Source organism: Miscanthus floridulus, chromosome 13, assembly GCF_019320115.1.
Source record: "Miscanthus floridulus cultivar M001 chromosome 13, ASM1932011v1, whole genome shotgun sequence".
Classification (NCBI taxonomy): domain Eukaryota; kingdom Viridiplantae; phylum Streptophyta; class Magnoliopsida; order Poales; family Poaceae; genus Miscanthus; species Miscanthus floridulus.
In genome coordinates this window covers 43,719,252-43,733,190 of record NC_089592.1, presented here as the reverse complement: position 1 = coordinate 43,733,190, position 13,939 = coordinate 43,719,252, and the positions used below count along the sequence as shown (strand labels likewise).

Here is a 13,939-nt window from a genome sequence, read left to right as displayed (position 1 = left end):
CTGACAAAACTCTACATGAGTTCTTTGCTCCGAGCACTGAGAACATTCGCACTAGACCAACACTCAAAACCAACAACCTTGAGTTCAAGCTCAAGCCAAGCCTCATCAACATGGTCCAAGCTACCCTATTTAGTGGAAGGCACATGAAGATGCTAGTGCTCATCTTTAGAATTTTTTGGAGATCAGTAGCACAGTCATCATCAAGGATGTTGCTCAAGACATCATACTACTTTGCTTATTCCTATTCTCACTAGTTGGAAGAGCAAAGCAATGGTTCTACACCAATAAAGACAACATCAACACATGGGCAAAGTGTTCAAAGGCCTTCCTAGAAAAGTTCTTCCTAGTAGGCAAGACCAATGCCTTAAGAGGAAAGATTTCCATCTTCCAATCGTAGAAGGGAGAGACCATTCTAGAAGCATGGGAACATTTCCAAGAATATATTTCAGATTGTCCTCAACATGGAATGGAAGATTGGTTGCTCATGCAAAGTTTCTACCATGGATTAAGTCAGAAAGCTCATGAACAACTCGATGCACTGCTGGAGGATCATTTATGTCACTCACCTTGGAAAAGCTAAAACTCTTATGGCGAAGATAGCCTCTAATCAAGGCTGGTCATCATGCAATATCCAATCATGTAATAAGAGTGAAGAAGCACCAGAAGAGGTGTGTGCATTGTCAACAAAAATGGACGTAATGTTGAATTGGCTCGAACATCAAGCCAATTACAAGAGAGATCGCTAGGCCATTCAAGATGCTTTCAATGCTCAAAACATATGTGGGGAATATTTAGGGGTTGAATTCCCTAAATATCAAGAGGATGTAAACATCATTGGCAATAATTTAGGTCCATAACAACAGAGAAAAGGATGGAATCAACAACAACGGTCAACTTACCAAGGTAAGTACCTAGGTAACAATTATGGTTCTTTTAATTCCAAGCAACCATTCTTAAGAGACTTAATCTTATAACAAGCTAGGATTAATGCGAATATTTCTAAAAAGCTTGCTTTTAATGATAAAGTCCTAGAAAACATAAACACTAAAATAGATAGTTTTTCTTCTGCCATAAAAGACCAACTTAGCCATAATAAAAAGATAGAATCTCAATTAGCCCAGTTGGCTGCTACTCTGTTTGTTGCTACTAATCTTGAAAAGGTCAACGCTATAACCACAAGAGGTGGCAAGTCTACTCGTGGTCCACCGTATCTGACAAGGACAGGTAAGACACAAGTGGTAATGTAGGAAGAGGAGAAGAGAAACGATGAAGTTGAAGAAGTTGTGCCCCAAGAGCAAGAATTACAACAAGATTTTTATGACACTACGTTCCTATCGTTTCCACGTAGAAATCGAAAAGCCAAAATGGATGACAGTTTAGTAAGTTTGTGGAGGTAATTTAAAAGTTATATATCAATATTCCTCTACTAGATGCCATACAGGTACCCACCTATGCGAAGTACCTTAGAGACATCCTCAACAACAAAAGGCCACTACCCACCACTAAAGTAATTAAGTTGACGGAGGAGTGTAGTATGACCAATCCTAAATACATCACCTATCAAGAAGAAGGATCCGGGGTGTCCCACTATCGATTGTTCGATCGAAAGCCAGAACTTTAAGAATGCGTTATGCAATCTTGGAGCAAGCATTAGTGTCATGCCCATGAAGATCTTTGATAAGCTCAACTACTCAACACTTACACCAACATCGATGTGTTTGCAACTAGCCGACCAATCAGTCCGCTACCCTGCAAGAATCACCAAAAATATTCTGGTAAAAATACAAAACTTCTTTGTTCCTATGGATTTTGTAGTACTTGATATGCAGAAGGACATGAAGACACCCCTCATACTTGGGAGACATTTCCTGAGTACTACAAATGTGCACATTGATGTCGGAGCCAGAGAACTCAAATTCCATATCAATGGCAAGGAAGAGTGATTCGCCTTCAAGCCAAGACCAGAACAATGCTCTAATTTCAAATGGTGTGAGAAGAAAGTATCAGGGTCTCCGTCTCGGGGACTTACTGATGCACCTAAAGAATAAACCCAAACGGAGAAGTCCGGTTTGGTGGACTTAAAATACCGAACCCTCGTTAGAAGGTAACTTGATAGTTATCTATAATCATTTTTTGCATTATATTTTACTTTGGCATATTTACTTTTCAACACCTGCATTATAAAAATAAAAAAATTTCTCATCATGGCATTATATAAATTCAAGCCCCATGTGAATAATTTTTATGGAGCGTAAAAACTCCGTGAGAAATATTTACCATGGAGGCATAAAAAATTAAAAATACCATCATTCATCTTCTTATATTTCATAGTATCATAAAATATTTTTATTTTGCATTTATACATGTGTATATGGTAGAAATACAGTAGACACTTGGGACCCACTCAGCCACCATCCATCACCTCCATAGCCACTACCCATGACTTCTATCTCCACTTTGCACCGTCCAACTTCACTCTCCACTGAAAGAAGCAGATATTTTGCTTAAGCACTAAGCAAAGAAGAGTCTAGAGGAGGATGAGGCCATTTTGCCACAATGTGGGGCCAGCCGGCCCCACCACTTGGCTGACTGGCCTACTGCTCTCTTGGCTATAAATTGCCACCCTCCTGGCTACTTCACTCAGCAATCTCCACTGCAAAACCAGCTCCCAAGTTTGAAATTCCAGTTGTTAATTTCGTAGATGAAAATTCTCTCAGTAGATGTAGATTTGGAGTAAGTGAAAAGGGTGAGAAAGTTGAGAGGTGCTGCTAAAATTTGAGCAGGAAAGAGAGGGTTTAAGAGTGGTAGTGTTGTCCAAATCAAGAGAGAAATTTAAAAAAATTAGGGTGGAAGTCATGCCAAAATATTGATTAGAAAATTTTTTTAGGCAATCTCGGATGACTAACCCTCTAGACGACTAACGTTTGGACGGCTAACCGCTAACATTTTTATTCTCCTAATCTCATTCCACGAGTTGTGTTGTCTTTTGTCTATTTTGCAGGAAAATGAGCAAGATCATTGGAAAGCTCAAGCGTGAGGTGTCGTTCCGCTCAACGAGGCAAGCACCAACATGGAGGTCGATCCTCCATCTCCCGCTGTCGGAGCGTTGTCCCATTTAGCCCCTATGAAGAGAAACGTTCTCTTACAAGAGAAGCAACTCAAGCTTCGGCACGATATGGAGAAGGACATCTACAAGAAGCTAAAGACCTAGAGGTTTGTCCTCACTCCTGCTTACGATCCAGCCCTACTACAAGCCACAGGTATGAACACCGAATTTGAACTCATTTTTAAGGCTGTAGGATGGGAGGATGTTTGGGAAATTAATGAGCCAGGGTCTAAGCTTTTGACTGCTGAATTTTTATGCACCTTAAAACGCACCGATTCAGAAGTATCATTTAGACTTTTTGGAAAAGTTTTTTTCTATCCCATAGAAATAGTTTAGTGAACTTCTAGGATTTCATGCACAATGTGTGATTGATGTGGATACCGCTATACAAGACTTTGATAGAATGAAATTTTGGAGGGAATTATCTACAGAACTTACTTGCTACCGTCCCCATACCAATGAAATTCATCACCTGACTTTGCGATTCATGCATAAATGGCTAGGTTTTTCTCTTTTTCCTAGGAATGACTTCCGCACTGTTAGGAATGATGAACTTAAACTGCTCTATACCATAGTCAAAAGAAGAAAGGTTTCACTAGTCCAGTTTATGATGAAACAATGGAAAGAAATTCCTCATCTTAAGGGTGATGTTGGGTGTACTTCTTTGGTCACCCGCATAGCTAAAAATTTGGGTCTGTTGGAAAATGCTTCTATTGCTTACATCAATGACATTCCCCATTGCCTTATTGATTATGAATATTTTAACCAAGCATGCATGTTAAAAAAGGGTAAAAATGGGAAACTTGTCATGATGTATATTGACTATACAAATGAAATCATGTTACCAGACCAAACCCTTGGTCTGTATGCGGTGCAGTCTTTTATCTTTGATATGTAGAAAAAGGAAGTAGTGCCTCGCTAGAGCGCTTCTATGAGACTCACGCGCAATCTGCAGCTTTGATACCATGGTAATGATTCCATTCCCGAAGGACCTGCCTTCACCAGCTATGTAGACTAGGAACTAGCCGGGTTCCTCCTGCATGTACCAGCCCAAGCAAGCCGGGTGGGAATCTTCCCACATTCACCAGCCTGAGCATGCTGGTTGGGAGCAGCCCACTCCTCAGCACGCTAAGAGCTCCTGGCAACAGGGCTCAAGTGCGCAATGGTAGGATGGCAACTTTGACTACTATCAGCAACCATATGAGGAAGTCTCGAGTGGCCATTAGGGAAGACGTATGTCCTTCTCTGCCTATGGCTACCATGACCAGCAAATGGGCTATCATGAGCAGTAGATGGAGCGCTCCCGCCTCGACAATAGACTCACCACCATCGAAGAGAATCAACATAACATCCAGAACCAACTTCACCAATGTACCCAGTGGCAAGCAGAGGCAGGAGAACGCCTCGTCGCCATTCAGCAGCACCAGGAGCAGGAAAATGAGAATTGGCGATACTTGTTCAAGGGTCTCCTCATTGACCCACCTTTCTGAGAGACCATAGCAATACCCAGCTTGGGAGAGGAGCCCCTATCCACCAAAGATAAGTTTTCTCTTCCTAGCATTTTATTATTTTCTTTAGTTTATTTTTTGAGTTTGTTAAAAAAATGCATAACCAAAAACAAAATAAAAATTTAGTTTTAATATATATATATCATTATAGTGTGATCTAAAAATAAAAACCAAATAAAAAGAGTGTGTATATAGTTTAAGTTTAATTAAGTTTGCTTAAGATATGTTTTAGTTTCCTTTCTTGTTTGTAAGAGATCAAAAAACTTGAAGATGAGCTCACATGATGGAAATGATGAATAATTGCTCTGTTATAATTCCTTTCAAGAACCTAGTTTTTTGCCTTGAATTCTTTCGAGTTTTAGATGAAATTGTGTTGACATGAGAATTTGCTCTGAACTTGAAACTTGTGGGTAGCATATGCTTGATCTAAGTTTAGGTAATTGACGGATATGATATGAGAAGGTCCGAGCCGCTATTTATCTTGTTCCAAGTGACACTTGAATTCTGGAGATTTATCTTTTGAAAAATATAAATGTAACATGATGAGATCCTGTATGATAAAGTTTGAATTCCTACCAGAGTCAAATATGATATCTAGACTAGGAAAACTCCCACTCATTTATGCTGCTTGCATTGCATTGAGTTTGGTCAAGCTTTGTTGATGCCTTATGAGAGTTTTGTCATGCTCTTAAAATCAAGATCACGTACACACCACCTACATATGCACTACTCCTACACTGGGGGTAGGCACAAAAACATGCATTCCATCTAGATCCACCCAAAAATATTTTACTCCTATACTGGGAGAAAACACCAAAAACATGCTTGATAGGTTTTCCGCCAAATAAATGCTCCAAGTTCTTGTTGCTATCTCTCAAAAGTTTTATTGTAGAAAATTGGCATGGGCTATGCAAAAGTTATTCTTAAAAAAAGAAGAATTGAGAAAAAATGGACAACTGTCCGAGATATTTAAAACAATGGGTACTTAGATGCTCAGTCTGAAAAAAATAAAAAAATAAATGATGAATAAGATAGCCCCTACTCTCTAGCAAATGTTTCCAAAATCCAAATGAGAGATATGTTTTCAAGGAGCATAGTAGAATTAGGCTAGCCACCATATTCATATCCGCCATATTCCACACACATGCATATCTTGATTTGATTGTATGACTCGACTCTCTTTGGATCCATTGTTTGACTTTACAATATATGTACCGCAAGTATGCTCTCTCATACATTTACCACTCCTATGAGCTCTACATAAGCCTTAGTTGTAGAAGAAAAGGCATAACATCATTATTGCCTTGGTAAGGATCCACAAATACCACATATATTGAGAGACTTGAGAGTGTCATACAATGGAATCTCTGAGTTTTATTTTGAAAACTTACAAAAACTCTAGAATAATGGTTGAATAAAGAACTTGAGACATAGTGTTTAACTTGATCATTCTATCTTTCAATTACTCAAGACCCATGTGAAAGCTCAAAAGCCCCATGGTTGAAGGTAATATGGGTAAGTTTGAAAGTCAGATCAGTGGATTTTAATTCGGAGGAGAATTCTTTGTTGAACGCATGTGTACTTTTGAGGAGTGAAAACATTAATGCAACTCCTGATCCATTGCTAAGTTTGGCATTGCTCAGGGATAAGCAAAGGTTAAGCTTGGGAGAGTTTGTTGGCAGTAGTTACCATCCATCATAAACCGTCAATAAAACATGTATAAGAGCATAAATATGATCACCAACTTAGACTTAGGGGTTTAGACTAATAATTTCCACAAGTTTTGGTGAATCTGTATTTTCTACAGGAGTTATTCAGAAAACCATCAAGGAGAACCAAAACATCAAATAAAATTGCGCTTATCCCCAGCGTAAACTACTCCAGAAGGTTCTAGAGGATACCAGAAGCCACTGCCACCGAAGCAGACTTGTAGAGGATGACAGGTGGGGCTGGCCCCACATACAAGCTGGTCGGCCCCCTAGTCCCACCTGTTAGTCCCCCGTTGTTATGTCGGTTCTCCACCGCCTTAAGGATTGTATCTACGCCGTTTATTCAAGTCGGTTTGATCCGAGGGCTCAAGATTGACGCTTTGGCCTATATAACTAGCCCCTGCCCCCCTCTAGAGCACGCTGCCATAAGTGAAGATTAGACCAGAAACTAGGGTTTCCAGAGAGAAGAGAATAGAGCTCCAATTCTTCAAGTTTCTAGTATAGGCTAGCTAGCAAGGTTCAAGTAGAGTGTGGGCTATTGCTTAGGATTCCGGATCTACCATCTGAAGACTGGTATAGCCATTGTATCTCTTTATTTATGACTTTGTGCTACTTCAATATTATGTTGCTATTTATTATATTCCAAGTTTGCTCTAGTTATATACTTGATATAGTTGTGATTGATAATGAGTTTATGCATATGTTCTCAAAGCGCTTAGCCCAAGACACGCAGTGGGTTAAGTGGTTGACATTATGTAAGCATGGTGCTTAGATATTGTTTACCTGTGGATGCATTCTACACTCTGGGTCATGTGGTAGATCGCGGATGTGACACTCCTATTGAGTCCTTTGTAGTCCACTCCCCGTTTGTAGAGCAACTAGAACACGGTTGCGAAGGAAGACATGATGTGTTCTTGATCTTCCATAGTAATGTTTGTTATGCATACATCCAAAGTTAATTATGCTATAGATGAGAGTGTATATACTTGGGTGCACAAAAGACTTAGTAAATAAGGAATGACTTAGGAATCTTTTTACTCTTACTGAATCTCCTGCCTAGCCATACTACATTTTATGGGTCTCTATTTCTATTTCTGGAATTATTATCAATGCTTCATACTTATCATTTGACTTACCCCTACCAAAGCATGAGAGTGGTTTTATCATAAGTATATATATTTATCAATATCTCTTTGCCAACAATCCTATAGCTCCTCCCTGTGGATAAAATATAAATAATGATACTCGGTGTACTCCCGGGTGAAATGCTACAATGGTATATTATCTGTGCGCTTCTGGATACTTTACTTTAACATACATAAATTTCTCTAAGTTTACAAGTGTCATTAATTACCAACCACACATTTCTAGCATCATGCTAGGGATGACAACCTAGTAAAAAGTTATGCTATGAAATGTCAACACACAAACAACGAAAATGGTGCATATAAGCAGAGCAGTATGGAAAAAAAGACAGTCGGGTAGCTCTAGATTTGATTTTTCTCTCCTCCATATAGATCTAGATCTAGATCTTGAGAAAAAGCACCCAAATCATGGAAAAGAGAGAAGATTGAGGTTTTGAGAGCGAGAATCAACCTCTTGCGGTGCCCCCCTTCAACAAATCCAAGGGCAAAACCTCTCCCCTAGAAAATGGCCACTCTTTAGGGTTTTGAGGTCAAAACCTGAAAAATGGAGGAGCCGTGGGGAAGAAGGGTGGGTGCGGCTCCATTTATAGCCCAGGCTAGCTTAACCGAGGTAGGCACTATAGGGAAACCGCCGTGGTTAATCGCCTGTTAACCGAGGTAGTTGCTTTAGAACAAATGCTAGCGGTTAATGGATTAACCGAGGCGGTTAAGCCAACTGCCTCGGTTAATGCTAATTAACCAGTTGCATTAAGGCAACCGCCTCGGTTAATAAGCATTAACCGAGGCGGTTTCGTTACAGCACCCGCCTCGGTTAAGCATTAACCGAGGTAGTTGCCAGCCCGGCTGCCCTGCGTCGAATAATCAAGGCAGACAACTAGGCCCACCGCCTCGGAGCCCCAAAGTGAAATGTTGTGCAAAATATTTTCTGTAGAAGTGTCCTCTTCCAAATCTCTTACACACTATTGTTGTAACCCCCCAAATTTGGATGCTCTCGAATACAAGGAACATCTACTGCTGTACATAGGACCCCGATATCCCAAACCAGGATACATCGGTGTGTGTTCTCTGTGTTCTTGAGTCCACCCGAGTCACTGTAGACCCACAATTAGTGACACCTGACGAACAACAATGATTGCTGTGGTTTCTACCCCGCGACACTATGACACTTAAGTATTTTAAGTCAAATTCAATTTCTAGCACAAGGTTCACTGCAAACAAACATTTGTAACCTAAACCATACATGTTTAATATAATGCTTGAGCATTGCAATGCCATGTGGTTTAGTTTTTAGGACACTTTGTTTATTAATTGTGGTGCTATGGATAACTTAGGCAATTGTACTGCTTGAGGACCTAGTCCTACCATTATGTTGGTATGTTTAATAGCTAGAAACCTAGGCAAATTAAAGATGCCTTGGGGGTAGATTTTTAAGAAACTTGCAACATTCCAAAAAAAGGCCTACTACTCCTATTGAAATACTTGATCTTTCTCGAGAGGGCATCTATGTCTATCTAGTAAGTTGGGACATATATAAGTTACAAGCTGCATGAACCATATAAGTAGTTTTTAAAAGATTACATTATTATAACTCCAAATAGCTAATGATAAGATGTTCAATTTTTTTATAAAAATGAACCAACATATAGTAGCGGAGCCATGAGCGGGCTGCTTGCTGGAGCACAGATTCTATATCAAAAAATTATTGTGCAACTACTTAACAAAGTGGGATAAAAATGAGAATATCAAAGCCAATCTTTGGCACTAACCCTCATTCTACATGATGAGCAAGTCAAGTCCAACCTAAAATTATCATGACCACCTCTGCTCACTATTGTGAAATTTTGTTTGTGGAAGATGTACTCAATAATCAATTATGTGACTCACTAAAGCACAAATCATGATGTAGTTATGCAACCATGAAACTTAATTTATTGGAAAGCTAAATAATTTAAGAATTTTTTGAAATAAAGAGGCCATAGTCAATTTCAAACTGCAAGAAAAGGTTAGTGCACAAAGTACATACAAATACATGATGCGTTAGCATGCTTGATTGCACATGAAAAATACAAATATATACTCAAGTAGTTATATTTGTAAACCATCTCCACACATAGATTTACCTCTCAAACTCAAAATGATGATGCACCATATCTTACCTTTGTTTTGACATATAGTTAGGAGGTCGAGTATTTCAAAATGTCTACAATTCATTGAATAGAGAATCCTCTTACTAGATAATCAAAATTCTAAAGCAAGAAAAGTATGATGTAAAATAGTTGGCTAAACTATAAATGCCAATAGACATATGAAATACATAAAACTTGACTACATATGACAAATACTAATGGACCAACTTTTATATGCATATTTCTAATCCTTCTCTCTATATATTTAATTAATAGTTAATTTGTCATGTTAGTTTTGCATGCACATGTTCCCTAACATGTTTATGTGCATCAAGTGTTTTCTAATCAAGTCTCTAGTTCACTCCGGGGAAGATCTCCTTCTCAAGTGATTAAGGCCTAAGACTAATAGAATAATGTAAGAAAATAGATTATTAAACTACAAGTGATCACTTACATGAAAAATAAAGATATATATTGAGATTAGCTATTCTTCAACTTTATCATGTGTGTAAGTTTTAGTATTTGAAGCCACTGAAAATCTATGCTAACATTGAACTCCTTGTGAAACATATCCAAGAGGAGTTAGATTAAATTCATATCTACACAAGAAAATAACATGAGCAATTAATTGACACACACGTGCAATCCATAACAAGGTAGCATTAAGCATTATAGAAATAACTTGTCTCGGTTGATTTAAATCCAATCTCATCTTCATCCAATAAACTAGTTTTTGAGTTATTGATGTTGTTGTTGAGTGTTCATACAAGTACAAGAAGCCTCGATAGCTCTCAAGAAAACCTAACGACTTCTCTATTATCACTGCTTCATATATCATTGATACTAGTTCAAAAAAAATGCTTGAAATGAACACCCTAGCTAATCATCTCATTAGGGAATGACACATGCATGAGAAGAATTCATTACATTATGAAACAATGCAACCTGATAACCTTGAGCTCGATGAAGCTACAGAAGTTGTTTCATATAATTCATTTTATTCTAGGCACCATGATATTGCTTTAAAATAGGAAATCTACCAAGAAGATGTACCAACCCATGCACAGCAAGTTCTGATCACCATACAGTTCATGAAGTTTAATTCAGATAAGAAAGTTGTCACAAACGCATTTTCATCCAGTAGGCATGTTTATATTATTAAAGAAGGGCATTCAAGAGAATCCACGAGAACATCATGAAACAATCAAATAATATGGATGCCGTATAAAGAGAAGATTAAATTTAATCAGTATATCATCAAAATTCATTAGTTCCTAAAGCTGGAGGGCCAACAAGTACATTATCATGTAAGTGGCAATGCACGTTCCATGAACACATGCAAAACAATATTAAGTGAGCCTGATATATGCTCAAAAAGTTTAGCCCAAATAGTGTATGTATGAAGTACAATAAACAAGTTCCATGTATGATATCAAACATCAACTAATTGGCCTCCATTCTTTGATGTGGTTCATTGTGCAACTTTTCTTTTCACTTATAACATTGATGATAACCGGTTTGAAAGTACACAGTATAAGTTAGGACATTTTGCAAGCTAGAAGTAAGAATGACAAGGGGGACATTTCCTTAACGGTTGGTGCTGCGGTGTTACATAATATGCTTTATACAAGCAGCACATGAAACTATATATATTTATTTAATCCAAAACTTTTATAAAATCCACTCCACGTCATATATCTCATTCAGTAAATTTTCCTTGCTAGCCTGCCGATTTCATTTCATCAATGAAACCTCAAAAAAAAAATAGTTCATGACGAAGCTGAGAAGAAGGTGCCATTGCAAATTGCGCCCCTCCGATCCACCTGAATGAGACGTCAAAGCATGCATTGCATATAGTTCAAGACTTAACGAAACCTTTGGTAACCTCTCCATGCAAGTTGCAAGACTGAAAGAGGCAAGCATTCACTTCACATCCTGCATGCACCAACAGCCGGTTGGCAGAGAAGGATAGAGATAGAGGCAGATACACAGCTAGATCAATAGAGATCAGATGGATGATTACTGAGCATTAAGGTCGTGATCTCCATCACATTAACACCTGTGATCGCGCGTGATCTCTAAATTTGGCAGGTGAACTTGCATTCCTCTTGATTATCTCCACAGTTAACCCCCTCCCTTCTTGTATAAGTAGGCACCAAAACCCGGCCAACAACTCCACACCAGTGCAAAGTGAAACGAGATCCATATGGACAAGGGATCGAGCTCCCGTGCTGCGTCCATGGAGGTTGAGGGAATGGGGGTGGAGCAAGTGGAGGACGGAGAGGAGGAGGTACAGGCGTCGGGGAAGGAGGAGGAAGCGTTGTCGGCAAAGGAGCTCTACCTCCTCGGCGCGCTCGGCTCGGAACCGCCAGAGGTAAAGGCCATGGAGTCAGTGGCGCCGGGAAAAGGTAAGGAGAAGGCAATGGTGGCAGAGGAGAAGGCGCTGGCAACGGGGACGATAATGGCGTCTGGTGGTGTGGAGAAGAAGCGCTCGTTCAAGTGCAACTACTGCCAGCGTAAGTTCTACACCTCGCAGGCGCTGGGTGGCCACCAGAACGCGCACAAGAGCGAGCGCTCGCTCGCCAAGCGCGGCGCTGCCGCAGCAGCTGCGGCGGGGCGCGGGCTGCACGGAGGTGCCGACCCGTTCCTGCCGCCGCACCACCTTCGCTTCCAACATGTCTGGCCGTACTCTGTCGGTGGCAGCAGGCCGTCGTGGTTCCTTGGGTTCGGACGGGGCTCTGCCGCGGCGTCGTTCTACGGCATGCACCACGGGTGGGCCGCGCATGCGCAGACACACCCATCTATGGCGGGTCTGACCCGCCACACCAGCGTGGACCGCCCATTCTACATGCCTCACGGCTACGGCTATGGCTCCTCGTCGAGGTCCCCTGCCCCAGCCGTCCTCGACTCTGGGATGGCTGGGCTCCAGTGGTCCGGCGCCGTCGACAGTGGCGCTGCCGCTGCCGCCAGCGGCGACCCTGGCGTCACACATGAAGTGACGACGCAACAGGAGGATGCACAGAGTTGCAAGATAGACCTGAATCTCAGGCTCTAGCTCAGCTCCATCTCCATAGGGTTCATTTCTCCATTAGAGTGCCTGCCTGTTAATCAAGACAAGTATATCCAAGGGCGAATATGATGTTCTATTATCTATGTAGCTGCTCCCTGTTAGTGATTCATTTTGTTTCTGATTAATCATATGCATGGTCAGCTGATTAGTGTTTAAGCAAGGGTTTGTAAATGTAATCATGTAGTTCATCTTTACTTGCATCGTTCCTTCATGGAACTAATTAAAAAATCTGTGTTTTTTTCCCGACTTGTCTGTCATATGTATCTTGTTTCCTTCTTGTCCATTTCCCCCTTTTTCGGGTGAGTACTTGTTCCTGTTGTTCATTGGTCAAAGTCGACAGAATTGAAAATTAGAAGAATGTTATGAGTTGGATGGTATAAACAGTTGTAGATAGAGTAGAATAAAATAAAAACCAAGTCCAATGGAGTGACAGTGAGTTCCTATCTGGAATTGACTACTATAATTATTGTTGCTACTAAAATTTGTACAGCTGATCTTAGTTCCCTGCTTAAAATAGTTCTATTTTTTCAGTTCCCAGCTAAGTATCGAAACAATTTCAAAATCTACATGGAAACTCAATCAGCAACAAAAAAAAAACAAGCAGTCATTCAAAGCTGACTCTAAAACCCTTCCATTTCCGGTTGGAGATTTGAAACAACGAAAACTACCAGCATTCCAAAGCCCTCTTCTCCCTAAAACGTAGCCGAGATTTAAATCCAGACTCCCATACATGTCAACGTTATTAATGTCCTTAATGCACTAACTTAATTCACTCCAAATTAATCCAACATTCCATATATACACTGCAGATCCCTGCCAAACCGCTTATATTATTATACAAAAATCATAAAGTACATACTAACATCTTGTGGTGGACTATTGTCTAATTAAGAGGAGGATTTACAGCGTTTCAAGTAGGTCCAGATCTGGTATCGGCAGTGAATGATGTGAATCAAATTTGCAAATGGCAATCCCAGATGGCAAAAATCGGATCTGAATCCTCTTCCCTGCAGTTAGCTGTAGCCTCCACTTGATTTCCATGCGAATTCGTGGGAGGTTTTTGATGACTGATGGGAGGCTGACGAGGCAATACACTGAGCTACCACTACCACCAGCCTACCCTTCCGTTTCAGCGTTAGCCAGTGTACTTGCCTGCGGGGCTGACGGCTGGCGCGCAGCCATGTGCCTTCTCAGCTGACCTGAGCTTCTTTTGTTGCCTTTTTTTTATGTATCTATAATGTCCTGTTGCCTTTTGGATGTTCAGATTGTGAAAGT

The 13,939-nt window shown here is 40.2% G+C and overlaps 1 protein-coding gene and 1 non-coding gene across 2 annotated transcripts; one reads left to right on the top strand and one right to left on the bottom strand.

The window, feature by feature from the left end:
• Nucleotides 1-360: 360 nt before the first annotated feature.
• On the bottom strand, nt 361-467 carry LOC136502467 (small nucleolar RNA R71). The gene has a single exon (XR_010770603.1). It is a non-coding gene; the product is annotated as a small nucleolar RNA R71 (small nucleolar RNA).
• An 11,366-nt stretch (nt 468-11,833) lies between these two features.
• LOC136499766 (zinc finger protein 1-like) lies at nt 11,834-12,649 on the top strand. Its single transcript, XM_066495301.1, has one exon. It carries the CDS (start codon nt 11,834-11,836, stop codon nt 12,647-12,649), a length of 816 nt encoding a protein of 271 aa, XP_066351398.1.
• Nucleotides 12,650-13,939: the final 1,290 nt, after the last annotated feature.

Coding starts and splice junctions, on each gene's coding strand:
- LOC136499766 (XM_066495301.1), top strand. CDS start 11,834: ATGGAGGTTGAGGGAATGGGGGTGGAGCAAGTGGAGGACGGAGAGGAG.